This window comes from Sceloporus undulatus, chromosome 2 (genome assembly GCF_019175285.1).
Source record: "Sceloporus undulatus isolate JIND9_A2432 ecotype Alabama chromosome 2, SceUnd_v1.1, whole genome shotgun sequence".
Taxonomy (NCBI): Eukaryota; Metazoa; Chordata; class Lepidosauria; order Squamata; family Phrynosomatidae; genus Sceloporus; species Sceloporus undulatus.
In genome coordinates this window covers 6,393,511-6,420,993 of record NC_056523.1, presented here as the reverse complement: position 1 = coordinate 6,420,993, position 27,483 = coordinate 6,393,511, and the positions used below count along the sequence as shown (strand labels likewise).

Below are 27,483 nucleotides of genomic sequence, written 5' to 3'. Positions count from 1 at the left end.
CAATTTTTAAATATTTTTATTTGATTTTCTGTCGCTTTGTGGTTTCATAACCCCATCGAAATCTCCTACTAAAATCAAATTATCTCTATTTATATCCCTTAATATATCATTCAATTAAAAAAAAATGTTTCCTTCTTTTTCCAACGGACCATATATATTTAGCACTGTACATTTTATTGTTCATTGTTATCTCTATACAAACAAATCTGCCATCTTCATCCTTCTTTAGTAATTTTGTTTCATATCTCTTTTTGACAAAAAATAACCACTCCTCTTTTTTTCTTTTTGGTTGCAGCATAGAATGATGTCCCTAATTTTTTTTTATTCTTCAAATATTTGGTATCCCCTTCTCTTATTTCCTCTTATTAGCTGAGACTTCTCTTCCAGCTGAAACTCTTCCCGTGCTTCGGGCATTTGAATGGATTCTCCAAGGTGTGAGTGGTTTGATGAGAATGAGGTGTGCCTTCTGATGAAAGGTTTTCCGACACTCCAAGCACTTAAGTGGTTTCCCTCCAGTGTGAGTTACTTGATAATGAATTAAGTTTCTCTTTCAAGAGAAACTCTTTCCACAATCTAAACATTTAAAGAGTTTCTTCTCATGTGAATTGAATGATGCCAAAGGAGATTTATCTTCTGCTTGAAGCTCTTTCCACACTCCAAGCATTTATATGGTTTCTCCGTTGTGTGAGCTGCTTAATGACAAATGTGGCTTGCCTTCAGGCAGAAACTTTTTCCACACTCCAAGGACTGTAATGGTTTCTCTGCTGTGTGAGCTGTTTGATGATGAATGAGACTTCTGTTCTAGCTAAAGCTTTTTCCGCACTCCAAGCGTTTAAAAGGTTTCTCCCCTGTGTGGGTTCTTTGATGACGGGTGAGGTGTGTCTTTCGACTGAACTTCTTTCCACATTCCAGGCATTTAAATGGTTTTACTCCTGTGTGAACTTTTTCATGATCAGTGAGGTATGACTTCTTCCTGAAGCAGTTTCCACACTCCAAGCATTTAAATGGTTTCTCTCCTGTGTGAGCTGCTTGATGACGAATGAGGCTTGACCTGTGGCTAAAGCTCTTTCCACACGCCAAGCATTTAAAAGGTTTCTCCCCTGTGTGGGTTCTTTGATGACTGGTGAGCTGTGCCTTTCGACTGAATTTCTTTCCACATTCCAGGCATTTAAATTGATTTACTCCTGTATGAACTTTTTGATGATTAGTGAGGTATGACTTCTCCCTGAAGCAGTTTCCACACTCCAAGCATTTAAATGGTTTCTCTCTTGTGTGGGTTCTTTGATGACTGGTGAGGTGTGTCTTTTGACTGAATTTCATTCCACATTCCAGGCATTTAAATGAATTTACTCCCATATGAACGTTTTGATGATCAGTGAGGTATGACTTCTGCCTGAAGCAGTTTCCACACTCCAAGCATTTAAAAGGTTTCTCCCCTGTGTGGGTTCTTTGATGACTGGTGAGGTGTGTCTTTCGACTGAATTTCTTTCCACATTCCAGGCATTTAAATGGTTTTACTCCTGTGTGAACTTTTTCATGATCAGTGAGGTATGACTTCTGACTGAAGCCCTTTCCACACTCCAAGCATTTAAATGGTTTCTCTCCTGTGTGTCTTGCTTGATGATGAATGAGGCTTATCCTCCATGGAAAGCTTTTTCCACACTCCAAACATTTAAATGGCTTCTCTCCTGTGTGAGTTGTTTGATGATAAACCAGGCCTATCTTCCAAAGGAATCTCTTTCCACACTCCAAACACTTAAATGGTTTCTCCTCTATGTGAGCTGCCTGATGAAAAAGGAAGCTTGGCTTCTGGGTAAAGCTCTTTCCACACTTCAAGCATTTAAAAGGTTTCTCCTCTGTGTGGGGTTTTTGATGACGGGTGAGGTGTGCCTTTCGACTGAATTTCTTTCCACATTCCAGACATTCAAATGGTTTTACTCCTGTGTGAACTCTTCGATGATCAGTGAAATGTGACTTGTTCCTGAAGCCCTTTCCACACTCCAAACATTTAAATGGTTTCTTTCCTGTGTGAATTGCTTGATGAGAAGTGAGTTGGTTCTCCACCCTGAAGCTCTTTTCACACTCCAAGCACTTATATGGTTTCTCTCCTGTGTGAGTTACCTGATGACAAATTAAGTTTCTTTTCCAACGGAAGCTCTTTCCACAATCTAAGCATTTAAAGGCTTTCTCCACTGTGTGTGTAAATTGATGACAAATGAGGTCTTTCTTCCAACTGAACCTCTTGCCACAGTCTAAACATCTAAAAGGTTTCTCATCAGTATGATCTGCCTCATGGCATGAAAGGTCTGTCTTCTGACTGAAACTTATTCCACACTCCAAACATGTAAAACGTTTCTCTTCCATGTGGGATCTTTTATGACATGTGAGGTGTTCCTTTTGACTGAAGGTCTTTCCACACTCCAAGCATTTGGATGGGTTCTCTCTTCTGTGGATTGCTTGATGATAATTGAGCCTTGTCTTGTAAAGGAATCTCTTTCCACACTCCAAACACTTAAATGGTTTCTCTCCTGCGTGAATTGCTTGATGACAAAGGAGGGTTGTCTTCTGTCTGAAGGTTTTCCCACACTCCAAGCATTTAAAAGGTTTCTCCCCTGTGTGGATTCTTTGATGACGGGTGAGGTGTGACCTTCGACTGAATTTATTTCCACATTCCAGACATTTAAATGGTTTTACTCCTGTGTGAATTCTTTGATGATCAGTGAAGTGTGACTTGTGCCTGAAGCCCTTTCCACACTCCAAACAGTTAAATGGTTTCTCCCCTGTGTGAGTTGCTTGATGATAAATGAGGCTCCCCCTCCTACGGAAGCTCTTTCCACATTCCAGGCATCTGAGAAGTTTGTTATCTCTATGTCCTGCTTCATGGGAGCTCTGCTGTGTCTTCTGACTTGGGCTCTTTCCACTGTCCAAGCCTATTAAGGATTTCTCCCCTGAGTGTAATCTTTGGTGTGACATAAGATGTGAGCTACATCTTAAACTCTTGCCACATTTTAAACATTTAAGTGGTTTCTCTGCTTTTTGAGATATTTCATGAGAAATCAGTTTTTTCCTGTAACTGTCCATGCTTCTATTTTCACCATCCTTAATTGATTTCTCCTCTATGTGAGTTCTCCTGTGAAGATTAAGGTTTGCTTTGCAGCTGAAGATTCTCTCACACACAAGACGTTCACTTCCTTCTTCATTCCCATTCATATCATTGCCTGGAAATGAGAACAACAAGTGGTCAAAGCACAAGAGAGAACAACAACAACAACAAAAAGAACCCACCTCACGCCCCCTCCCCTCCAAAAAACCCCTAAAATAAAACAACTTCTTAATGGATATTAATGTCAGCAGACTACTGGAAAGACAAATGAGACACCTGAGCTTTCCTTTGATTCTGCTGGGAGTCCTGTGGCAGAGACTGAATGAAGCAGAAAGTTCTTTGGAGGAGCTCATAGCTTCTTGTATCTATGAAAGCATGAACCCAAGAACCATCCTTTCTCTTAACCAAGCTCAACTGGGCTTGGTGCCAAAAGAATGAGAGGTAAGGTGTATGGTACTCCTGCTTAAAAAGTAATGTGAAAGGAGAATTGTACAGTGGCCTACAACAGCTACAACAACTCTCCTCCTCCCTCTTATTATTATTCATTTCTATCACGCCTGTTTCTCAAAAATGAGACTCAACGCAGCTTACAACATATTTAAAAACAACACATGCTAAAGGTATGTATTCAAACTATTTAAAATGCAACAAAAATGAAAGACATTAAGATAGATTATATGACAAACCTTAGTAAGAACTTCCCACAACATTAAAAGCCCACCCCAGTCAAGTTAAACGATCCAATCTTTCATTTTTATTGGTCATTGGAAAGAACCAAACTAAAAGATGGGGAGACAAAGTAGGTTCTTTCATGGCACACCTCTGAGACAGGGCAGTTCCCAATAGAGGGTTACAAGCTTAGCAGCCCATCTGAAGCTAACATCATCCACATTAGCCTTGAACCGAGGTTGGCCAGCTTAGGACTTTCCGTGAAGAGATCTCTGAAACCAACCCGGCTGGAAAGGGGCAACTTAAACTGCTGAAATGCAAAAAGATGGCAGGAAGAAGCAATAGTGTTTCACTACCACTTGCAAACTAATTTGATCTAGCATGAGAAAAAGGGAGCCTTACCTAAGGAGGCCACCATCTCCAAATTCTCCTCCATGACTTCCCTATGCAAGGCCCTTTGGTCTGGATTCAGCAGGGCCCACTCCTCCTCACTAAAATACACAGCCACTTCCTCTAAGGTAACCTGGAAAAAGAAATGATAGCTTCAGCAAACATGCAGAGGCCTATTAGGAATGAAACGAAAGCAGGTAAAGGTGACTTAATTTGTTGCATAAAGACACTAAGTGCCACTGTAGTTGGAAATTTTGACTGCAAGAAAGGAAAAGGGAGTGTTCCTACTTGGCCCACAGAGAAGAGCAGAGACCCAGGGCACCCAGCCTGAGCCTTTCTTGGCCCTCTACCTGATCCGGGCTCACAGACGCTGTTCTCAGTGCATCGACAGTAAGAGATGAGCTGCGACATATTGGCCATGGCTGTGTTTGGTTACCTGGTGGGAAACAAAAGGAAAAACTGTTCCCTCTGCTTCTGACTGACTTGTTTTTGTATTCATCCAAACAAGGACAAAGACAAATAAGAGAGAAGAATTTTGGGAGACTTGGAATGATCAAGAGGTGGATTGGAAAACAAGAAATTAGTATCATTTATTCTTTGTTTATATAGTGCCATCATTGTACATGGCGTTTTACAATTCATTTTTATTGGTCGTTGGAAAGAACCAAAGCAAAAGATGGGGAGACAAAGTAGGTTCTTTCATGGCACACCTCTGAGACAGGGTAGTTCCCAATAGAGGGCTACAAGCTTAGCAGCCCATCTGAAGCTAACATCATCCACATTAGCCTTGAACCGCGGTTGGCCGGCTTAGGACTTTCTGTGAAGAGATCCCTGAAACCAACCCAGCTGGAAAGGGACAACTGCTGAAATGAAAGAAGATGGCAGGAAGATGCAATAGTGTTTCAATTCCACTTGCAGACTAATTTGATCTGGTATAAGAAGAATGGAGCCTTACCTAAGGAAGCCACCATCTCCAAATTCTCCTCCATGACTTCCCTATGCAAGGCCCTTTGGTCTGGATTCAGCAGGGCCCACTCCTCTTCACTAAAATACACAGCCACTTCCTCTACAGTAACCTGGAAAAAGAAATGATAGCTTCAGCAAATATGCAGAAGCCTATTGGGAATGAAAATAAAACAAGTAAAGGTGACTTAATGTGTTGCATAAAGACACTAAGTGCCACTGTAGTGCGAAATTTTGACTGCAAGAAAGGAAAAGGGAGTGCTTTTCACTTGGCCCAGAGAGAAGAGCAGAGAACCAGGGCACCCAGCCTGAGCCTTTCTTGGCCCTCTACCTGATCCGGGCTCACAGAAGCTGTTCTCAGTGCATCGACAGTAAGAGATGAGCTTCGACATGTTGGCCATGGCTGTGTTTGGTTTCCTGGTGGGAAATAAAGGGGAAAACTGTTCCCTCTGCTTCTTACTGACATGTTTTCGTATTCATCCAAACAAGGACAAAGACAAATAAGAGAAGGATTTTGGGAGACTTGGAATGACCATGACGTGGATTGGCGAGCAAGAAATTATTATCATTTATTCTTTGTTTATATAGTGCCATCATTGTACATGGCATTTTACAATTGAAAGACAAGAAAACAATTATAAACAAAAATTATGTAAACAGAAATATATGCCAAGGAAAACTTGACGTATAAAATAGCTTTACAGGGAAGCCCTCAGAAGGGCACAATATCACTGAGGACTCATTGGCATTTTCTGGCCATGAATGTCCAGCTGGAGGTGCAAAGGTTTCTCTAACCCTAGCATTTGGCAATAAATACAGTGCAAGTCCCAGGCTTTTCTCATGTGCAGACAGTAAAAGCTGAGAACAGTTAAGGTATCAACCTGGAGAACCAGCCCTTCATCTGTCCTTATACCTTCTGCCGGTTTTGAATCTTTGCTAAGAGATGCATCAGCTGGGTGTTTCCTTCTTTGTAGAATTCAAACCCCCTCCCTACCCCTTTTCTTTTTTGTTTTCTTTACGCATAATGGCTCTTCAAAGTGCAGGTTTGAAACAGAACTCCTTAATCATTTATTGGAGACTGACCCCTTCCCCAATGGGCACCTCAGGGGAGCAGATCTACACTCCTATTATTTCAGGCACACTCAAGACTGGGAGATTAAGATGGGAAATGTCCTTTGATTCTTTACCCATTATGGTGATGCTTCTGTCACCTGGCTGTACCATCCACTTGCACAGGACTCTCTCTCCAGAGTCTGAGAGAGCCTTCTCTGCCACAGGAAAGTCACCAGCCTCTTCTACAACAAGCCCCTTGGGGGAGAAAATGTACCAAGTATCATAAAGAGATAGTTTATTACTTAGTCCAAAGACCATTGCAAACAAAACATCCAAGCTTTCACAGAAGTGCGGTTACAGAATGAACAATTAACTAAATAAACAAAATATATAGCTATGCCTAAGATACATGATTTGCAATATGAACCAGATCACACTGTAATAAGAAAGAGAGCTTATTAACCATTGGTGTTATAACAAAAAGCATTTTATACATTCATATCCTCAGGTTTCTATGTCAGTTAAGATCGTCTCCATCTACACCTGGGAGCATTTGTTGCAAATACAGCTACCCTTTGGTTGATGTATTGATTTGTTGATTGTAACAAGTATCTCTTTCACATCCCAGTATTTCATTTTCTTTAGGAAAGTTTCCAAATAACTTTCTCTAATACCAGTATATATCTGGCACTCAAGTATATAATGAGCCAAATCCTCCAAAGCTGACTCTCCACAGATACACAGCCTTTCTTGAACTCGGGAACTATAAAACCTTCCCCATTTCATCATTGTGCCCATTTGTACAAAACGTAAATGTGTAAGGGCTTTACATGATTCCATTGACAGATATTCTCAGATATTTTTCACATTTATGTTCACATTTCACACTGGCTAACCATTTCACTGTTCCTATGGTTGTTCGGTCAGAAAAATCAGAAGATATAAAGAACAAGGAGGGTCAGGAAATTACTAAGATAAGACTTTCTCACCTGCTGCTTTTCCTGCTTCTTTTCCTCTTCCTGACTCAGGAGGAAACCTTCAGCCAGGGCCACCGCCTGGGAACTGGTCTCTGCCCCACATTCCCTGACCCAGCTTGACATCTCTGGGGGAAGGACAGCCAGAAACTGCTCCAGGATCACCAGGTCCAGGATCTGAGCCGTGGCGTCTCTCTCTGGCCTCAGCCACTGATGGCAAAGAGCATGGAGTCGGCTGCAAACTTCTCTGGGCCCTTGGTTCTCCTTGTAGCAGAGCTGCCTAAAATGCTCCCACTGTACCTCTGAATGGAACATATCTTCTGCCAGGCTCTTCTGTGTGGTTGCTCTGCAGAATTCCCCACTGCTCCCAGCTGGAAGATGTAGAAGGCCTTTTCCTAACTCAGGGCCAGATGAGCCTTGCATTTCCATCTTGTCCGGTGCTCTAAGACCATCAGCACCACGTAGGATTTCGTTTCCTTTATTGGACCATCAGCAGCACATGCGACTTTGTTTCCTTTATCTCTTCCACTGTGAATACATACTTTGTATTATTATTATTATTATTATTATTATTATTATTATTATTATTTTCCTCTATTCCTAGGCAACAGATGGCCAAAGCAAGCTGGCCTACAGTTCTCTTCTGCCTGTTGCAAGATCTTCCCTCGAGGCAAAAGTCTGGGAATGCCAAGTCCTAGTAGGAAAAGAAGACATTTTGTGTATGAGACATAATAAATGCTCTCTTGAGGTGAAGAATTTGCTCCTTCCCTCTTCTTCATGGAAAACCAACACTATGGAGTTTATCTCATGGGTGAAATCCTGTGCAGAAATGAGATTTAAAAGCTAGACAAAACCCACAAAAGTGGGTTGATTTTCACACACGTTGTTGTTAAACTTGTGTTAACCCAAATGGAAAATAAACAAAAGCTGCTTCTTTTTACTTTTGGGATTTTCCAAAAGTAAAAAGGAACAGCTTTCGTCTATGTTCTGTCCATTTTCTGTTTGGGTTAACACAGATTTATCAATGACGTAGTGTGAAAATCAACCTGCTTTTGGGTTTTGTTTTGTTTTTCTAGTTTAAACCCCCATTTCTGCACAGGATTTCCCCCATGTGTTAAACTCCTAAGACTGAAGGGAAAGATAGGTGACTTTTCCTTCTGAGTCACAGAGTGAAAACTCCATACCACCCAGCATTAATCCAATAACCCAGCCTACTTCACAGAACTGCTCTGAGGACAGAATCTGGGAGGCAGAGAGTACCATTGTATTGCTATTTTACCGATTTACTGATTTCTTTCATTTATATGATGCCTTTCTCCTAGAGGCAACTCATAAAAGATGAACAATACAATTTTCAAAACAGTAAAACAAAAAACATAGTTAAGACAGAATAACACATAAAAAGCATACAAAAGGTTACAGCAATAAAAGAAATGTTCCATGCCCCTTTAAGAAAAATATTAATTGCCAGCCAACAAATAGCTGGCCAGACCTTTTTCCTCAAGAAGAGAAGTCAAGGAGGAGTGGGGCTTTGGCTTGCCTTTCTCAGCCTCGCAGCTGCAATATATTCACTAATGATTATTGTTTCTAATATTTTATTCTTTATATCATGCATTCCTCCTTTTGATGGAAAACAAGGCAGCTAACAACTGATATTAAAAGCAAATTAAAGTCCAATCCATTAGCAGAGCTATGGACAAAGACGAGGACTTTCCAGCATTCTTGAGCCCAGTCATGCGAAGTGATTTCAGTGTTAGTCTATGACTCTGGAGATCAGGATTTGAATCCCTATGCGATTGTGTGACTGTGCAGAAATATCCAGTGCTATAGCTCTAATGTTGTGTTAGCTTTCATTAACGTGATCATTGCGATTATTGCTGGCCCTGATGAGATCCTCTCCTCCTGGAGCTTAGTCCTAGGCCTGCATTTTCTGTTTCTGGTCTCACTTCAGATGGAAGGGAGGCTGTCTGCAGACTGGCACAGCCCCCCCTTTTGGGCCAAGTTCCCAAAGTCAAGGAAAGGCAATGTCCATTTGCAACTCAAAGAGGATGTTTCCTTGCAATCCAGCATGTCTCCTTCCTTTGTGAAGCCACAGGCTCCTCCTATGTAATACTAATAATAGTAATAATAATAGGATTTATTATTATTATTTATTAATGTAGGCGGAGAACCCTGCATCTCTCAAGAAGTCTCTTCATGTTGTGCATCAGGAAAAATTTAGGTCATCCAGAGGCAAAGCATGCCAGTTCAGTCCCAATATTAGAAGAAACTGCTTTTCCTTTCCTAGAGGTAGAAGCCTCCAAGGATTTCCTGAAGAAACCTGCCAAGAAACCCCTGTGACATGGTCACCATCAGTTGGAAACCACTTGGAGGCAAACAACACACAACAAAATGTCTCCAGACATTGTGGCTCCTGCACAAATAACAAAAGGGACCTATCTCCTCAGAGAGAGTTTTGAACGCAGGGAAACTCACTCTTGCCATTCAGATTTGTTGCTTTCTCACATGAACAGCTACTGACCAAAGGTCCAAAAGAGCTATATATCCCTCTCACCCAGCCCTTGGAAAATGTAGGGCAAGTACAGGACCCCCTTGGCCTCCTTTTTTGGGTCCCATTTCCAGGGGGCCATGAATAGGCTTTATATCCTGAGGTTTTAATATTATACTGCCCTGTCTCCTAAGAAATGGGTTTATTTCCCTCTAAAAAGCCCAGGCTAAAATACCATGAAAGGGGCTCCTGGCCCCAAAGCCCTTTCTTCCCTCCTCTGGACCCTTTTTTCCTGCCCAGAGGGTCTCCCTCCCTCCATCTCCCTCTCTCCCACCAAGGAAGGAAGGAAGGAAGGAGGGAAAGAGAGAGGAAGGAAGGAAGGAAAGAGAGGAAAGAAGGGAGGAGGGAAAGAGAGAGAGAAAGGAAGGAAGGAGCCCTTTCCCCAGCTTCTCTGCCCCTCTGCAACCCTCCTGGGCTCCTCATTCATGTCTCACCTCCAGATCCTGGCTGGGAAGAGGAAGGATTCGCACTCAGAGCCGGAAGAGGAAGGGAGGGGACTTGCCTGGGAGGAAGAGCAACCTTTCCTCCTCCTCCTCTTCCTCTTCCATTGTTTTTACCTCTCTAGGAACATATTTCCTTTATATTAACCCTTGCGAAGCCAAACAGCTACAATTCCCCCTGGCAATAGAGGACCTCTCACCTTTGCTTCCTTGGGGGATGACTTTGTAAAAACATTTATTACATTTCCTGGTGGCTCTCACTAAACAAAAGACTCTCACACGGAAGGGCCTTTTCCAAAAGCGTCCCTTCTCCTCCTCCTCTGTCCAGCTAGAAGTCTTTTTAAGCAGCATCAGCATTGAAGTGGCCAAACAGTTACCTTTTCTAGCCCACATTTCACTAGCGTATTTGCAAGAATCTGGGCCAGACAAGGTAACTGTTACATGGATTTGTAATTGGTTGACTGGGCGAAGCAAAAGGGTGCTCAACAATGGCTCTTTTTCATCCTGGAGAGAAGTGATCAGTGGGGTCCCAGAGGGCTCTATCCTCGGCCCAGTGCTATTCAACATCTTTATCAATGACTTGGAGGACAGAATGGGGGCATACTTATCAAATTTGCAGATGACACCAAATTAGGAGGAATAGCAAATATCCCTGAGGACAGGATCAAGATGACCTGAATACTGTATACTAGAAAGCTAGGCCAAAGCTAACAAAATTAAATTCAATACAGAGAAATGTAAGGTCCTGCACTTAGGGCAGAAAAATGAAATGCAAAGATATAGGATGGGGGAGACCTGGCTGAATGAAACTACATGTGAAAGGGATCTAGGAGTCCAAGTAGACCACAAGTTGAACATGAGTGAACAGTGCAATGCGGCAGCTAACAAGGCGAATGAGATTTTAGGCTGCATCAATAGAAGTATAGTGTCTAGATCAAGGGAAGTAATAGTGCCACTGTATTCTGCTCTGGTCAGGCCCCACCTGGAATATTATGTCCAGTTCTGGGCACCACAATTCAAAAAGGACATTGAGAAACTGGAGCGTGTCCAAAGGAGGGCAACTAAAATGGTGAAGGGTCTGGAAACCATGCCCTATGAGGAACGACTCAGGGAGCTGGGGATATTTAGCCTGGAGAAGAGAAGGTTAAGAGGTGATATGATAGCCCTGTTTAAATATTTGAAGGGGTGTCATATTGAGGAGAGAACAAGCTTGTTTTCTGCTGCTCCAGAGAACAGGACCAAGAACAATGGATGCAAGCTCCAGGAAAAGAGATTCCACCTCAACCTTAGGAGGAACTTCCTGACAGTAAGGGCTGTTCGACAGTGGAACAAACTCCCTCAGAGTGTAGTGGAGTCTCCTTCCTTGGAGGTATTTAAATAGAGGCTGGATGGCCATCTGTCGGGGATGCTTTGACTGAGATTTCCTGCATGGCAGAAGGGGTTGGACTGGATGGCTCTTGCTGTCTCTTCCAACTCTATGATTAAACATTACATTTCCTGGTGGATCTCAGTAAACAAAAGTCTCTCACACAGAAGAGCCTTTCCCAAAAGCGTCCCTCCTGTCCAGCAGGAGGCCTTTTTAAGCAGCATCTGCATTGAAGTGGCCAAGGAGAGATGAAGAAACACAGGCTTTCCTCAGCTTCATTTTATGACACGAAATCTTTCCACTTGTCAATAGCTGTCACCTCAGATATATATATATATACACACACACACACACACACACACACACACACTGTCCCTCCATATTCGCTAGGGTTAGATGTACAAGACCCCCGTGAATATGGGAAAAAAACCAAATAAGAAAAACACAATGTTTTGACCTGAGGGAACACCTCTCTAGGAATCTCTAGGTCCTCCAGTGCAATTCTGTGGTCAATGTCTGCCAGACATAGACCATAGAACTGTGCTGAGGAGCTACAACGGCCTAATGGAGTGTTCTCTCTAGTAATCTCTAGGTCAGTGATGGCGAACCTTTTAGAGAACGAGTGCCCAAGCTGCAACCCCAATCCCACTTATTTATCGTGAAGTGCCGCGTCCCTCTGACTTTCCAGTAACAAACTCTGGCAAACTCTATGCTGGGGTGACGGCACACGTGCCCATAGAGAGGGCTCTGAGTGCCAACTCTGGCACGCGTGCCATAGGTTCGCCATCACTGCTCTAGGTCCTTCAGTGCAACTTTTAGTTAAAGTTGACCATAGAGTTGCACTGGAGAACCTAGATATTCTTAGAGGACATATTAATCAAATCTGTGAATAATCAAATCCGCAAATATGGAGGGATGAGTGTATATTCTAAACAAAGGAATAAATCAGTGTCTGCTCCTCATTTGACAAGTCAGCCCTCTGTGTGTTGTTTCATGGGAAATAAGGTGGGTTTTTTTACTGCCAAATTTCCTTTTGTGTGCCAAGAACTGAAATGGTTTCTCTTCCACACTCTCAAGATTTCTAATGTTTTCCCCCAAAGTGAATTTTTGTATATTTCAGGCTGATATTCTTTACACTCTTTTGATTGTTGTAGGCTTTAACTTATGGCGATCCTATAAATGAGAGACCCCCATGAAGACCAGTCATCAAAAGTCCTGCTGCTCAGGTCTTGCAAACCCAGGCCCAAGGCTTCCCTGATTGAGTCAATCCACCTGGAATGAGGTCTTCTTCATTTCCTACGGCTTTTCTCTTTCCTGAGCACTGAGTCCTTGTATCTCAGGATATGCCCAAAGTATGATAACCTCTGTTTAGTCTGTTCTTGTCTAGGAGGAGTTCTGGTTTGATTGTATTACGTTTTGGGCTCTCCAAGGGATCCACAGAACTCTCTTCCAGCAACACATTTCAAATAAGCTGATTTTCATCCTGTCAGCTTTCTTCACTCTCCAGTTTTTAAATCTATGCACAGAAAATAGTACACGTTATTCTGATTTGGATATTTTTGAATTTTTCATAAGTTTATTTTTATTTTATTTTTAAACATTGTTATTTTTATGTATCATTTTATCTGTTCTGACCTTAGTATTTTTATTTATTTGTGAACTTAATCTAGTTCCTTCTTTGCTGCCCTTTCTAGGTCCAAAATGCACTGCAGAAATAATCCAGTTTGAGACAGCTTTAACCAATGCTAGGGAATTCTGGGAACTATAGTCCTGTGAGACATTTTAGTCTTAGCTTTTTGTGTTTTTTTCAGGCTATGTGGCCATGTTCTGGAAGAGTTTATTCCTAAGGTTTCGCCTCTGTGGCCGGTGAAACGTCAGGAATAAACTCTTTGAGAACGTGGCCATATAGCCCAAAAAATCTACAAAAAACTATGAATGCTGGCCATGAAAGCCTTCAACTTCACATTTTAGCCTTCTCTGGTGCCACAATAAACTACAATTCCCAGGATTCCCTAGCACTGAGCCAGGGCAGTTAAAGCTGATTCAAACTGGATTATTTCTGCAGTGTGTTTTGGACCCTAGTATACTTTTATTTTAGTTATGTTCATCTTAATTAAGGCAACAACAAAAAAAAAACCTTAGTGAACAATATATTCCCTTCAAACCAATAGTTGAGATTTGTAAATGGAATTAAATACAGGTCGTCCCTTATAAGAGGCTTGGCAATACCTCATCTCTTGCAATAATATGAAGCATTTCAGTATAGGTGCTTAAAGTAGGCAAAACATCCACCTGGGTACATCTAAGCAGACACTTAGCATGCACTTCAGATCATTTATTTTTTATTTAATATTTGTAAACACCATATTAACGTAATAAAACCTTTTACTGGGGAAATGTCATTTACAAAAGAATAAAAAAGACTCTTTCCAAGAATTGAGCACAGATCCTCCTTCCCCAGAGACATGTCTTCCCACACAATTTCAAGGGTTCACTCTCCCACAAAAAACCTGTTTCTTCTGCTACCTTTTCTCTCAGCCTTTCTGATGAAAGAAAACAGGGGCAGCAGTGCAACTCCAACCTACTAGCCAAGTCCCAGCAAAGTTCACAAAGCTTAAGCAGGGTCCCAAATTTGAAAGCTCAGTTTTGCTTCTCCCTCGTTGCCACCATGTGCTCCAACACTTTGCTCCAGTTTGTCCAAAAATAATGTCCGTCTGAGCTGCAGAAGCAATGTCCTGCGCCCAAGACTAGCACAGGTTTTCCAAATGCCACTACTACAGAAAGATACTGGCAAGGGAGAGAACTAACATGGGCAGGGATAGTTTTCACCACATAAAATGATCAGAGAGGCTTTGTGGTGGTCTTCTGGGGACCCTGAAAAGATTTTTAATGTAATCTTCATCTCCACCATGTTCCACCATGTTGCTAAAGACCACTGGTTCCCCTTGTCTTTCCTGCACACCAATGCTTTGACTGGAGGCCCTCCTGGCGCCCCTTTTTCCTCTCACTGCCCCCCTACTGCTCCCTTCCCTCCTTATCATCCCCTGGATCTTTCCACTGTCAGGAATGTTGAAAAGGGTTTGATAAAATGACAATGACGTGGCCACTAGGGGGAGCTGTTGTGGAAGCTATTAACAGCTCTAGTGGCAGTGTGTCAGCATTTAAACAGTGCATCATTGGAATGTTGATGCAACTGTCAACTGACATTCTGAACTGTCACTGAGAGACAGAGAGATGCTTTGAGTTACTGTGGCTGCCTCAGAGGTTGTGTTTATAGTCGGTTGGTTGGTGGAGTAAATGCACAGATATAGGATGGGGGACACCTGGCTTAAGGAGACAATATGTGAAAGCGATCTAGGAGTCCAAGTAGACCACAAGTTGAACATGAGTCAACAGTGCAATGCAGCAGCTAAAAAGGCCAATGCGATTTTAGGCTGCATCAATAGAAGTATAGCGTCTAGATCAAGGGAAGTAACAGTGCCATTATATTCGAAGCGTTAGGAAGACGACGTGCTCTCTTGATCCCTGTCCCTCATGGTTGGCAGCTCAGGGGGGAGATGCGGTGCTGACTATGTTGCACCGCATCATTAATACTTCTCTAAGAGAGGGTCAGTTTCCATCTAAATTGAAAGTGGCAGTGGTTAAACCCTTGCTTAAGAAACCCTCCTTAGACCCCCTGATTCATAACAACTATCGGCCCATCTCGCTGCTACCTTTTTTGGGGAAGGTGATCGAGAGAGGAGTCGCCTTCCAGCTTCAATCGATCTTGGATGACACCGATTTTCTGGACCCATTTCAAACTGGCTTCCGGGCGGGCTATGGAGTTGAGACTGCCATGGTCGCCTTAGTTGATGACCTCCGTCTGAGCATGGACAGGGGAAGCGTGTCCCTGTTAGTGCTCTTGGACATCTCGGCGGCTTTCGATACCATCGACCATGGTATCCTTCTGGAACGCCTGGGGGAGTTGGGTATCGGGGGCACTGCTTTGCAGTGGTTCCAATCCTACCTCTCGGGTAGATTTCAGATGGTGGAGCTGGGGGATTGTCGCTCCGATAAGAGGGCACTTACATCCGGTGTCCCTCAGGGAGCGATTTTATCCCCTATGCTTTTTAACATCTACATGAAACCGCTGGGAGAGATCATCCGGAGACACGGGGCGCGGTGTTATCAGTATGCTGATGACACCCAAATAATTTTCTCTGTGTCTCCGACTGATGCAGTAACTAAGGATGGCATCTCTCCTCTAGATGCCTGCTTGGCGTCAGTAATGGGCTGGATGAGGGAGAACAAACTCAGTGTGAATCCAGGGAAAACGGAAGTACTGGTGATAGGTCCCTCGGTTCCGGGTGGTGAGATTTGTCAGCCTGTCCTGAATGGGGTCACGCTCCCCTTGAGGGACTCGGTGCGCAGCTTGGGAGTACTCCTTGATTCGTCGCTTCATCTGACATCCCAGGTGGACGCGACGGTCAGGAGTGCTTGTTATCAGCTTCGGCTGATACGCCAGCTGCGCCCCTACCTGGGCCGTCGGGACCTTGAAACTGTTGTACATGCTTTGGTAACCTCTCGATTGGACTTCTGCAATGCGCTCTACATGGGGCAACCCTTGTACCAAACCCGGAAGCTTCAATTGGTGCAGAATATGGCAGCCAGACTGGTCGCTGGTAGCTCCAGGACAGACCACATAACACCTATTTTAAAAGATCTCCACTGGCTACCCATTCGCTTCCGAGCTCAATACAAGGTGTTGGTTTTGACCTATAAAGCCCTAAATGGCTTGGGCCCAGGGTACTTGGAGGACCGTCTCTCCCCATATAATCCGCCCCGCACACTCAGAACATCTGGGACCAATTTGTTAGAGGTCCCTAAATCCCATTTGGTGAGGACCTCACAGAGGGCTTTCACTATCGCCGCCCCCTCATTGTGGAATAAGCTCCCTGCAGAGCTCCGTTCCTCTGCATCTTTAGTTTCTTTTAAGAAACAATTAAAAACGCATCTATTCCAGTTGGCTTTTTCACTTTAGGTAATAATGTTTTTTCTCTGCTCCTTGTCCTCTGTTTTTCGACCCCGGATTAGTGCAATATATTGTCTTTTTCTTGCCCCTAGTGAATTGTGATTTGTATAGATTCGCGTTCCTACCCCTAGTAATGATGTTTTTAAACTTTTTATATCGTGATGTTTTACCTGTATTTTATTGTTTCTTGTCTTGTAAGCCGCCTTGATCATGCAATTGGAAAGGCGGGATATAAATAAAAATTATTATTATTATTATTATTATTATTATTATTATTCTGCTCTGGTCAAGCCCCACCTGGAACATTGTGTCCAGTTCTGGCACCACAATTCAAAAAGGACACTTAGAAACTGGAGCGTGTCCAAAGGAGGGCAACTAAAATGGTGAAGGGTCTGGAAACCTTGCCCTATGAGGAATGACTCAGGGAACTGGGGATGTTTAGCCTGGAGAAGAGAAGGTTAAGAGGTGATATGATAGCTCTGTTTAAATATTTGAAGGGATGTCATATTGAGGAGGGAGCAATGGATGCAATCTGCAGGAAAAGAGATTCCACCTCAACATTAGGAGGAACTTCCTGACAGTAAGGGCTGTTTGACAGTGGAACAATCTCCCTCGGAGTGTAGTGGAGTCTCCCTCCTTGGAGGTCTTTAAACAGAGGCTGGATGGCCATCTGTCAGGGATGCTTTGATTTGGATTTCCTGCATGGCAGGAGGTTGGACTGGATGGCCCTTGTGGTCTCTTCCAACTCTATGATTCTATGAACTTGATGAGTATCCAAGACAGATGTATGATAATCAATGTAATCTTTGTAAATAGTTATGTAACAAAGATTAAAGAACCCTCTTCTTGAGAGAAACCTCGTTGTCCAGAGATTCATTCCTGTGTGAGAGGAAGTCTGCCTACGCAACTAAGATTCTTCAGATTCCTTCTTCCTGGCATCCTGTTGACGTGGTTCAACTCTGCAGGTGGTCGTGGTGGACACAGTGCGTCTTTCCATGCCCTAACATCCACTGACCCCTGGGGGCCATACTGCCCACTTTGGGAATCACTGATCTAGATTGTGGTGCTATATATCAATGGATGAGGAAGGAGTCAATTTATCTCCAAAATTTAGCTTCTTAAAACAATTTTAGCATGCATCTCCATTCAATATGATCTAAGCCCTTGAAGGCATGGAGGAACAAAAGTGTACGGAGGGACAAAAGTTTTAATTTTTTGGAGAGGAGGATGATGCTAAGAGTTCTTAACTAATCTGTCATTTGGTTCTTGACTATAAAATCTGTGTGAACTGGGGGCTATTTAGTTTTCAATTAAAAACATTTAACCTTTTTGCCAAAAATAGAAGTTAGAATTCTATAATCTTGATTTATGCGCATATGTGGTAAAATCAGAGTTTCATCTTCTCCTGCTTTGGGTATAGATACCACTTTGAATGTTTTGTAGCTTTCTGGGTGTTTTCCTTCTTAAGGCTGCATTGAAAAACTGGCATAGCTAAGGGGCAAGAATACGTTCAAATGCTTTGTAGAATATTGAGCCAAATCCATTGCTCCCTCGTGATTTTCCAGGCTTAAGAGAAAAATGACTACCATGATTTCTTTAAGGGCAATGGGGCTCTTTAGTTTGTTTTTATGATGTTCACTGAGATTTTGTTTAGATTAAGAGAACAGAGAAAGTTATCTAAATTAATTATGGAGATAATTTCTGATTTATATAAATTAGAGTAAAATCAGATGAGATGTGGATGAGACATCTCCAAGCCTCCCTATCCTCCGCTGCTCTACCTCAGTCCTGGAGATTCATGCCCATGACCTGCCTAAGTGAGCCTAGCCATCTGATATGCAGTCTTCCTCTCATTCCACTGCCTCCTACCTTTCCTAGCATTATTGTCTTTTCTAACAAGTCATGCCTTGTCATGATGTAGCCAAAGTACCGTAGCCTGGATTTGTCATCTTTGCTTCCAGGGAGAGTTCTGCTTTGCTTTGTTCATGAACTTGTTTGTTTGTCTTTTTGGCTTTCCACAGTACCCTCAATACTCTTCTCCAGTACCACATCTCAAATTAGTTGATTTTCTTTGTATTCTTCACTGTCTAGCTCTCACATCCGTACATGGTGACGGGAATACTATGGCTTCGATAATTCTGACTTTGATGCTCAGTCGCCTGTCTTTACTCTTTAGAATCTTATCTAGTTCTTTCATAGCTGCCCTTCCAAACCTTAGCCATCTTCTTATTTCTTGGCTGCAGGCTCCAATCTGATCGGTGTTTGATCCTAGCTATGGAAACTCTTTTACTATTTTGATTTCCTCATTGCCTAGGTTGAATTTGCATAGATCATCCATGGTCATTATTTTTGTTTTCTTTATGAGCAATAAGTCTACCTTTGCACTTACATGTTTAACCTTCTGTAGTAATTGTTCCAAGTCTGTGATATTTACCACTAGTAATACAGTATCACCTGCATATCTTAGATTGTTGATATTCCTTCCTCCTACCTTCACACCTCCTTCCTCTGAGTCTAAATCTGCTATTCTTTTGATTCTTATGATGCATACAAGTTGAACAAGTAAGGTGATAGAAAGCATCCTTGCCTGACCATCTTGCCAATTGAGAACCAACCTAATTTGCTGAATTCTGTTCTGAATAGTAGCCTTTTGTTCTGAGTACAGATTTTTCATTACGACTGTCAAATGTAGTGGCACTCCCATATCCTTTAGAGCCATCCATAGCTTTTCGTGATCTACACAGCCAATTGCTTTGCTGTAGTCTATAAAGCACATGGTGATTTTTTTCCCTGGAATTTGTTTGTTCACTGCATTAGCCATCGTATGTTTGCAATGAAATTCATAGTAGTTCTTCATTTTCTGAATCCCACATGGACTTCTGGCATTTCTCTCTCCATGTATGGATGAATTCTAATTGATGACAACTGAGACTTCTCTTCCAACTGAAACTCTTTCTGTACTTTGGGCATTTGAATGGATTCTCCAAAGTGTGAATGGTTTGATGAGAAGTGAGGTGTGCCTTCTGATGGAAGGTTTTCTTACACTCCAAGCACTTTAATGGTTTCTCTCCTGTGTGAGTTACTTGGTGATGAATTAAGTTTCTCTTCCAGCAGAAACTCTTTCCACAATCTAAACATTTAAAGGGTTTCTACCCTTGTGAACTGGATGATGCCGAAGGAGATTTATCTTCTGCCTGAAGCTCTTTCCACACTCCAAGCATTTATATGGTTTCTCCATTGTGTGAACTGCTTGATGACGAATGAGGTTTGCCTTCTGGCTGAAGTTTTTCCCACACTCCAAACACTGAAATGGTTCTTCCCCTGTGTGAGCTGCCTGGTGACGAATGAAGCTTGTCTTCCAACTGAAGCTTTTTCCACACTCCAAACACTTAAATGGTTTCTCTCCTGTGTGAATTGCTTGATGACAAAGGAGGGTTGTCTTCTCTCTGAAGGTTTTCCCACACTCCAAGCATTTAAAAGGTTTCTCCCCTGTGTGGATTCTTTGATGACGGGTGAGGTGTGACCTTCCACTGAGTTTCTTTCCACATTCCAGGCATTTAAATGGTTTTACTCCTGTGTGAACTCTTTGATGATCAGTGAAGTGTGACTTGTGCCTGAAGTCCTTTCCACACTCCAAACATTTAAATGGTTTCTTTCCTGGATGAATTGCTTGATGAGAAGTGAGGTGATTTTTGTGACTGAAGCTCTTTCCACACTCCAAACACTTAAATGCTTTCACTCTTGTGTGAGTTACTTGATGACGAATTAAGTTTCTCTTCCAACAGAAACTCTTTCCACAATCTAAACATTTAAAGTGTTTCTCATCCGTATGATCTGCCTCATGACATAAGAGATCTGTCTTCTGACTGAAACTTATTCCACTCTCCAAACATTTAGAAGGTTTGTTTCCCATGTGGGATCTTTGATGACGGATGAGGTGTTCCTTTCGACGGAAGTTCTTTCCACATTCCAGGCATTTAAAACATTTTTCCCTTGTGTGAGTTGCTTGATGAGAAATTAGGTGTGTTTTCTGCCTGAAGCTTTTTCCACACTCCAAACACTTTAATGGTTTCTCCCCTGTGTGTATTGCTTGATGATCAACAAGGCTTATTTTCAACCTGTATCTCTTTCTGCAGTCCAAGAATTTAAATGGTTTATCCCTTGTGTGAGTTGCTTGATGATCAATTAGGCTTCTCTTCTGACTGAAGCTCTTTCCACATTCCAAACACTGAAATGGTTTTTTGTCTGTATGTCCTGCTTCATGGTACGTCTGCTGTGTCTTCTGACTGCAGCTCTTTCCACTGTCTAAGCCTATTAAGGATTTCTCCCCTGAGTGTAATCTTTGGTGTGACATAAGCTGTGAGCTACATCTTAAACTCTTGCCACATTTCTGACATTTAAATGGTTTCTCTGCTTTTTGAGATATTTCATGAGAAATCAGGTTTTTTACATAACTGTCCGCATTTCTGTTTTCACCATCCTTAAGTGATTTCTCCTCTATGTGAGTTCTCCTGTGATGATTAAGGTTTGCTTTGCAGCTGAAGCTTCTCTCACACACAAGACATCCACTTCCTTCTGCTTCATTCCCATTCACATCACTGCCTGGAAATGAGAACAACAAGTGGTCAAAGCACAAGAGAGGAAAAACAAAACAAAACAAACCCACAAACAAACAAACAAAACCCCTGAAATAAAACAACTGCTTAATGGACATTAATGTCAGCAGACTACAAGACAGACAAATGAGATACCAGAGCTTCTCCATTGACTTTACTGGAAAGCCTGTGGCAGAGACTGCATGAAGCAGAAAGTTCTTTGGAGGACCTCATAGCTTCTTGTATCTGTGAAAGCATGAACCCAAGAACCATCCTTTCTCTCAACCAAGCTTAACTGGGCTTGGTGCCAAGAAAATAAGAGGTAAGATATATGGTACTCCTCCTTAAAAAGTAACGTGAAAGGAGAATTGTGCAGCAGCCCACAACAGATACAACAATCCTCCTCCTCCTCCTTCTTCTTCTTCTTATTATTCATTTCTATCATGCCTGTTTCTCAAAAATGAGACTCAACGCAGCTTACAACATATTTAAAAACAACACATGTTAAAGCTATGTATTCAAACTATTTATAATGCATCAAACATTAAAGACATTAAGATAGATTATATGACAAACCTTAGTAAGAACTTCCCACAACATTAAAAGCCCACCCCAGTCAAGTTAAACAATCCAATATTTCATTTTTAGTGGTCTTTGGAAAGAACCAAAGCAAAAGATGGAGAGTCAAAGTAGGTTCTTTCATGGCACACCTCTGAGACAGGGCAGTTCCCAATAGAGGGCTACAAGCTTATCAGCCCATCTGAAGCTAACATCATCCACATTAGCCATGAACCAAGGGTGGCCAGCTTAGGACTTCCTGTGAAGAGATCCCTGAAACCAGCCCAGCTGGAAAGGGACAACTTAGACTGCTGAAATGCAAGAAGAAGCAATAGTGTTTCACTACCACTTGCAAACTAATTTGATCTAGCATGAGAAAAAGGGAGCCTTACCTAAGGAGGCCACCATCTCCAAATTCTCCTCCATGACTTCCCTATGCAAGGCCCTTTGGTCTGGATTCAGCAGGGCCCACTCCTCTTCACTAAAATACACAGCCACTTCCTCTACAGTAACCTGGAAAAAGAAATGATAGCTTCAGCAAATATGCAGAAGCCTATTGGGAATGAAAATAAAACAAGTAAAGATGACTTAATGTGTTGCATAAAGACATTCAGTGCCACCATAGTGAGCAACTTCTGAGTGCAAGAAAGGATAAGGGAATTGTTCCCGCCTGGCCCAGAGAGAAGGACAAAGAACCAGGGCACCCAGCCTGAGCCTTTCTTGGCCCTCTACCTGATTCGGGCTCACAGACGCTGTTCTCAGTGCATTGACAGTAAGAGATGAGCTGCGACATATTTGCCATGGCTGTGTTTGGTTACCTGGTGGGAAATAAAGGGGAAAACTCTTTCCTCTGCTTCTGACTGACATGTTTACGTATTAATCGAAACAAGGACAAATAAGACAGAAGAATTTTGGGAGACTTGAAATGACCAAGAGGTGGATTGGAGAACAACAAATTATTATCATTTATGCTTTGCTTATATAGTGCCATCATTATACATGGTGTTTTACAACTGAAAGAACAAGAAAATGGTTCTAAACAAACATTATGTAAACAAAATTATGGACTTCAGAAATATATACCAAGGTAGACTTGACTTCTAAAGTAGACTACCAGGGAGCTCTCAGAAGTGCACATTATCCCCGAAGACTCACTGCCATTATCTGAGCATGAAATAACAATAATAATAACAATTATTATTATTATTATTTATAGCCCGCCCAATCACGAAGAATTCAGGCAGGTTACAACAGTAAAAATGCATAAAAATTACAATGAAATACAAAATTAATCCCTACACAAATCCCCATCCCAATGGTAAAACTACATTTAAATAATCAAAGTTAAAAACAGTAAAACAGAATACATAATTAGCTTATGTTCCAAGAAGTGCCTGTAATTAATCTTGCTGCCATGTTTTGTACCATCTGAAGATTCTGAATTGGGCACAAACGTAGTCCCAAGTACAGCATGTTACAGAAGTCCAAGCGAGAGGTTACCCAGTGCATGTACTATTGTTTCAAGGTCTCCCGGCTCCAGGAAGGGGCACAGCTGGCGTATGTGTCAAAGCTGAGAACAAGTGCTCCTGACTGTTGCATCCACCTGTGCTAACAGCTGAAGCGACGAGTCCAGGAGCACCTCCAAGCTGTGGATAGAGTCCTTCAGGGAAAGTGTGACTCCATCTAGAACTGGCTGACATAACTCCATTCCCAGTTTTGGGTACCAAATAACAAATACCTCCATCTTACCTGGATTAAGCTTGAGTCGGTTTTCCCTCATCCAGTACATTACTGCCCCAAGACAGGCATTCAGAGGAGAGATGCCATCCTTAGTCACTGCACCAGTCGGAGACATAGAGAAATAGATTTGGGTGTCATCAGCATACTGATAACACCCCGCCCCATGTCTCCGGATGCTCTCACCCTGAGGCTTCATGTAAATGTTAAACTTAATGGGAGACAGAATGGCGCCCTGAGGGACGCCAAATTTTAGTTCTCTTTTAGAGGAGTAATTGTCTCCCAGTGCCACCATCTGGAATCTTCCTGAGAGGTAGGAATGGAACCACTGTAGAACAGTGTCTCCAATTCCCAATTGCCTCAGGCGTTCCAGAAGGATACCATGGTCTGGTATCAAAGGTTGCTGAGAGGTCCAAGAGCACCAACATGGTCACACTTCCTGTTGATGCCCAGACGGAGATAATCGACTAAAGTGACCATGGCAGTCTCAACTCCGTATCCTCTCCTGAATCTGGTTTGAAATGGATCCAGATAATCAGTTTCCTCCAACTGGGGGTGCAAAGGTTTCTCTAACCCTAGCAGTCAGCAATAAATGCAGTGCAAGTCCCTGGCTTTTCTTGGTAAAAACTGAGAACAGTTAAGCTATCAACCTGGAGAACCAGCCCTTCATCTGCCCTTATATCTTCTGCCAGTTTTGTATCTTTGTTAAGAGATGCATCAGCTGGGTGTTTCCTTCTAAGTAGAATTCAACACACACACACCTCAGTTTCTTTCAAAGGGTGCAGGTTTGAAACAGAACTCCTTAAACATTTCAGGCTAATCATTTACTGGAGACTGATCCCTTCCAAACATGGGATCCTCAGGGGAATAGATATACACTCCAATTATTTCAAGCACACTCAAGACAGGGAAAATAAGATGGGAAATGTTTTTACCTATTTTAGTCGTGCTTCTCTCATTCTGCTGTCCAATCCACCTGCACCTGACTCTCTTTCCATAACCTGAGAGAGCCTTCTCTGCCACAGGAAAGTCACCAGCCCTTTCTACAAGGAGCCCCTTGGGGGAGAAAAAGTAGCAAGTATCATAAAGAGATAGACAGTTTATTACTTAGTCCAAAGACCATTGCAAACAAAACATCCAAGCTTTCATAGAATTATGGTTACAGAATTAACATTAAAATTAACTAAATAAGCAAAATACATATCTAAATTTAAGATACATGCCTTGCATTATAAAACAGATCACACTGTAATAAGAAAGAGAGCTTATCAACCATTGGTGATATAACAAAAATCATTTTATACACTCATATCCTCAGGTTTCTATGTCAGTTAAGCTGGTCTCCAAGAACTTTTTTTCTACAGCTGGGAGCCGTTGCTACAAACACAGCTAACCTTTGGATGACATATTGATTTGTTGATTGTAACAAGTATCTCTTTCACATCCCAGTACTGTATTTCATTTTCTTTAGGAAAGGTTCTAAATAACTTTCTCTAATACCAGCATACTGTATATCTGGCACTCCAGTATATAATGAGCCAAATCCTCCAAAGCTGACTCTCCAGATACACAGCCTTTCTTGAACTGGGGTACTATAAAACCTTCCCCATTTCATCATTGCGCCCATTTGTTCAAAACGTAAATGTGTAAGGGCTTTACATGATTCCATTGGCAGAGATATTCTCAGATATTTTTTACATTTATGTTCACATTTCACACTGGCTGACCATTTCACTGTCCCTATGGTTGTTAGGATAGAAAGATCAGAAAATATAAAGAACAAGGAGAGTCAGGAAGTTACTAAGATAAAGACTTTCTCACCTGCTGCTTTTCCTGCTTCTTCTCCTCTGCCTGGCTCAGGAGGAAACCTTCAGCCAGGGCCACTGCCTGGGAACTGGTCTCTGCTCCACATTCCCTGACCCAGCTTGACATCTCTGGGGGAAGGACAGCCAGAAACTGCTCCAGGATCACTAGGTCCAGGATCTGAGCCTTGGTGTGTCTCTCTGGCCTCAGCCACTGATGGCAAAGAGAGTGGATTCGGCTGCAAACCTCTCGGGGCCCCTGGTCTTCCTTGTAGCAGAACTGCTTAAAATGATCCCCCTGTACCTCTGAATGGGAGATATCTTCTGCCAGGCTCTTCTGTGTGGTTGCTCTGCAGAATTCCCCACTGCTCCCACCTTGAAGATGTAGAAGGCTTTTTCCTAACTCAGGGCCAGCTGAGCCTTGCATTTCCATCTTGACTGGTTCTCCCAGACCATCAAGAGCACATGGGACTTCAGTTCCTTTATTGGACCATCAGCAGCACATGAGACTTTGTTTCCTTTATTTCTTCCACTGTGAATACATGATTTCCAGTTTTTTCTTCTGCTCCTAGGCGGATTCCAAGATAGCCTACAATGCTCTTCTGCCTGTTGCAAGATCTTCCCTCAAGGCAAAAGTATAGGGTCACCAAGTCCTAGAAAGAAAAGAAGACGTTTTGTGAGAGGCATGATGAATGCTGTCTTGAGATGAAAATGCTTAATGCTCAGTTTCACTCTAGAAATTTGCTGTTTACCTCCTCTTTATAGAAAACCAGCACTATGGAGTTTAACATGGGGAAAATCCTGTGCAGAAATGGGATTTAAAAGCTAGAAAAAACCCACAAAAGTGGGTTAATTTTCACACATGTCATTGTTGACCCAAATGGAAAGTAAACAAAAGCCGCTTCTTTTTACTTTTGGGATTTTCCAAAAATAAAAAAGAACAGCTTTTGTCTACTTTCTGTCCACTTTCCGTTCAGGTTAACACAAGTTTAACAATGACATTTGATGGGACACAAGGCAGCTAACAACATACAGTCAGCCCTCTTTATTCACGGATTCAAGCATGCATGGCTTGAAAATATTCCAAAAAAAGTATAAATTCCAGATAACAAACCTTGATTTTCCATTTTATATAAGGGACACCATTTTGCTATGCCATTATATTTAATGGGCCTTGAGCATCCATGGCTTTTGGTATCCATGGGGGATCCTGGAACCAAACCCCAGTGGATAACATGGACCCACTGAATTTAAAACAACTGAAATTAAAAGCAAATTAAATTCCAATCCATTAGCAGAGTTATGAACAAAGACAAGGACTTTCTGTCGTTTTTGAGCACAGTCAGGCGTAGGGATTTCAGTGTGGGACTGTGACTCTGGAGATCAGGATTTGAATCCCAGGCGATTGTGTGGAAAAATATCCAGCGCTATAGTGCTACTGTTGCGTTAGCTTCCATTACCACAATTATTGCTGAATTGGCCCTTGTGTGATAATCTCTTATGACTCTGGAGATCAGGATTTGAATCCCCACTTGGCCATGGAACCCCACTGGGTGACTTTGTGTGCAAGTCACACTCTCTCAGCTTCAGAACATGGCAATGGCAAACCCCTTCTGAAAAAAAACTTGCCAAAAAAAAAAATCCGTGACATAGCTGCCGTAAATGACTTGAAGGCAAACAACACACAACAAAATACCTTCAGACAAGGGTCCCTGGCTCCTGCACAAATAACAAAAGGGGTCTATCTCTTCAGGAAAGGTTTTGAATCCAGTGAAACTCACTTTTTCCCATTCAGATTTCTTGCTTTCCCACATGAACACCAACTGCAAAAGGTCCGAAAGAGGTATATATCCCTCTCACCCAGCCCTTGGAAACCAGGGCAAGGAAGGGGACCTCTTTTTATGGGTCCCATTGCAGTCTCTCTCCCATTTCCAGGGGGCCATGAAGAGGCCTTAAATCCTGAGGCTTTGATGGCACTCTCTTCTGCCTCCCAAGAAGTGGGTTCATCCTCCCAAAACCCAGCTGAGTTTGAAAGATGCTCCTGACCCCCTTCCCTTTTCTCTCCCCCTCTTTACCTTTTTTCCCACCCAGAGGCTCTACCTCTCTCCTTCTCTCTCCCAAGAAAGAAAGAAAGAAAGAAAGAGAGGGAGGGGCAGTCCTTTCCCCAGCTTCTCTGCCCCTCTGCAACCCTGGGCTCCTGCTCAGTGTCCCACCTCCAGACCTTTGCTGAGAAGAGGAGAGGAGGACTCGCCTGGGAGGAAGGCAGCCTTTCCT

General features: G+C 42.5%; 1 protein-coding gene across 1 annotated transcript; it reads right to left on the bottom strand.

Annotated features, from left to right (window-relative positions):
• LOC121923399 (zinc finger protein 197-like) lies at positions 1 to 27,483 on the bottom strand. Its single transcript, XM_042453788.1, has 11 exons — positions 27,285 to 27,483; positions 25,229 to 25,862; positions 24,343 to 24,463; positions 22,403 to 22,488; positions 22,063 to 22,183; positions 19,671 to 21,119; positions 7,168 to 7,640; positions 6,313 to 6,433; positions 4,513 to 4,598; positions 4,175 to 4,295; positions 1 to 3,218 (listed from the first exon to the last, which is right to left on the bottom strand). The coding sequence occupies exons 2-11, from the start codon at positions 25,640 to 25,642 to the stop codon at positions 802 to 804; spliced, it is 5,409 nt and encodes a 1,802-aa protein (XP_042309722.1). The 5' UTR covers positions 25,643 to 25,862; positions 27,285 to 27,483; the 3' UTR covers positions 1 to 801.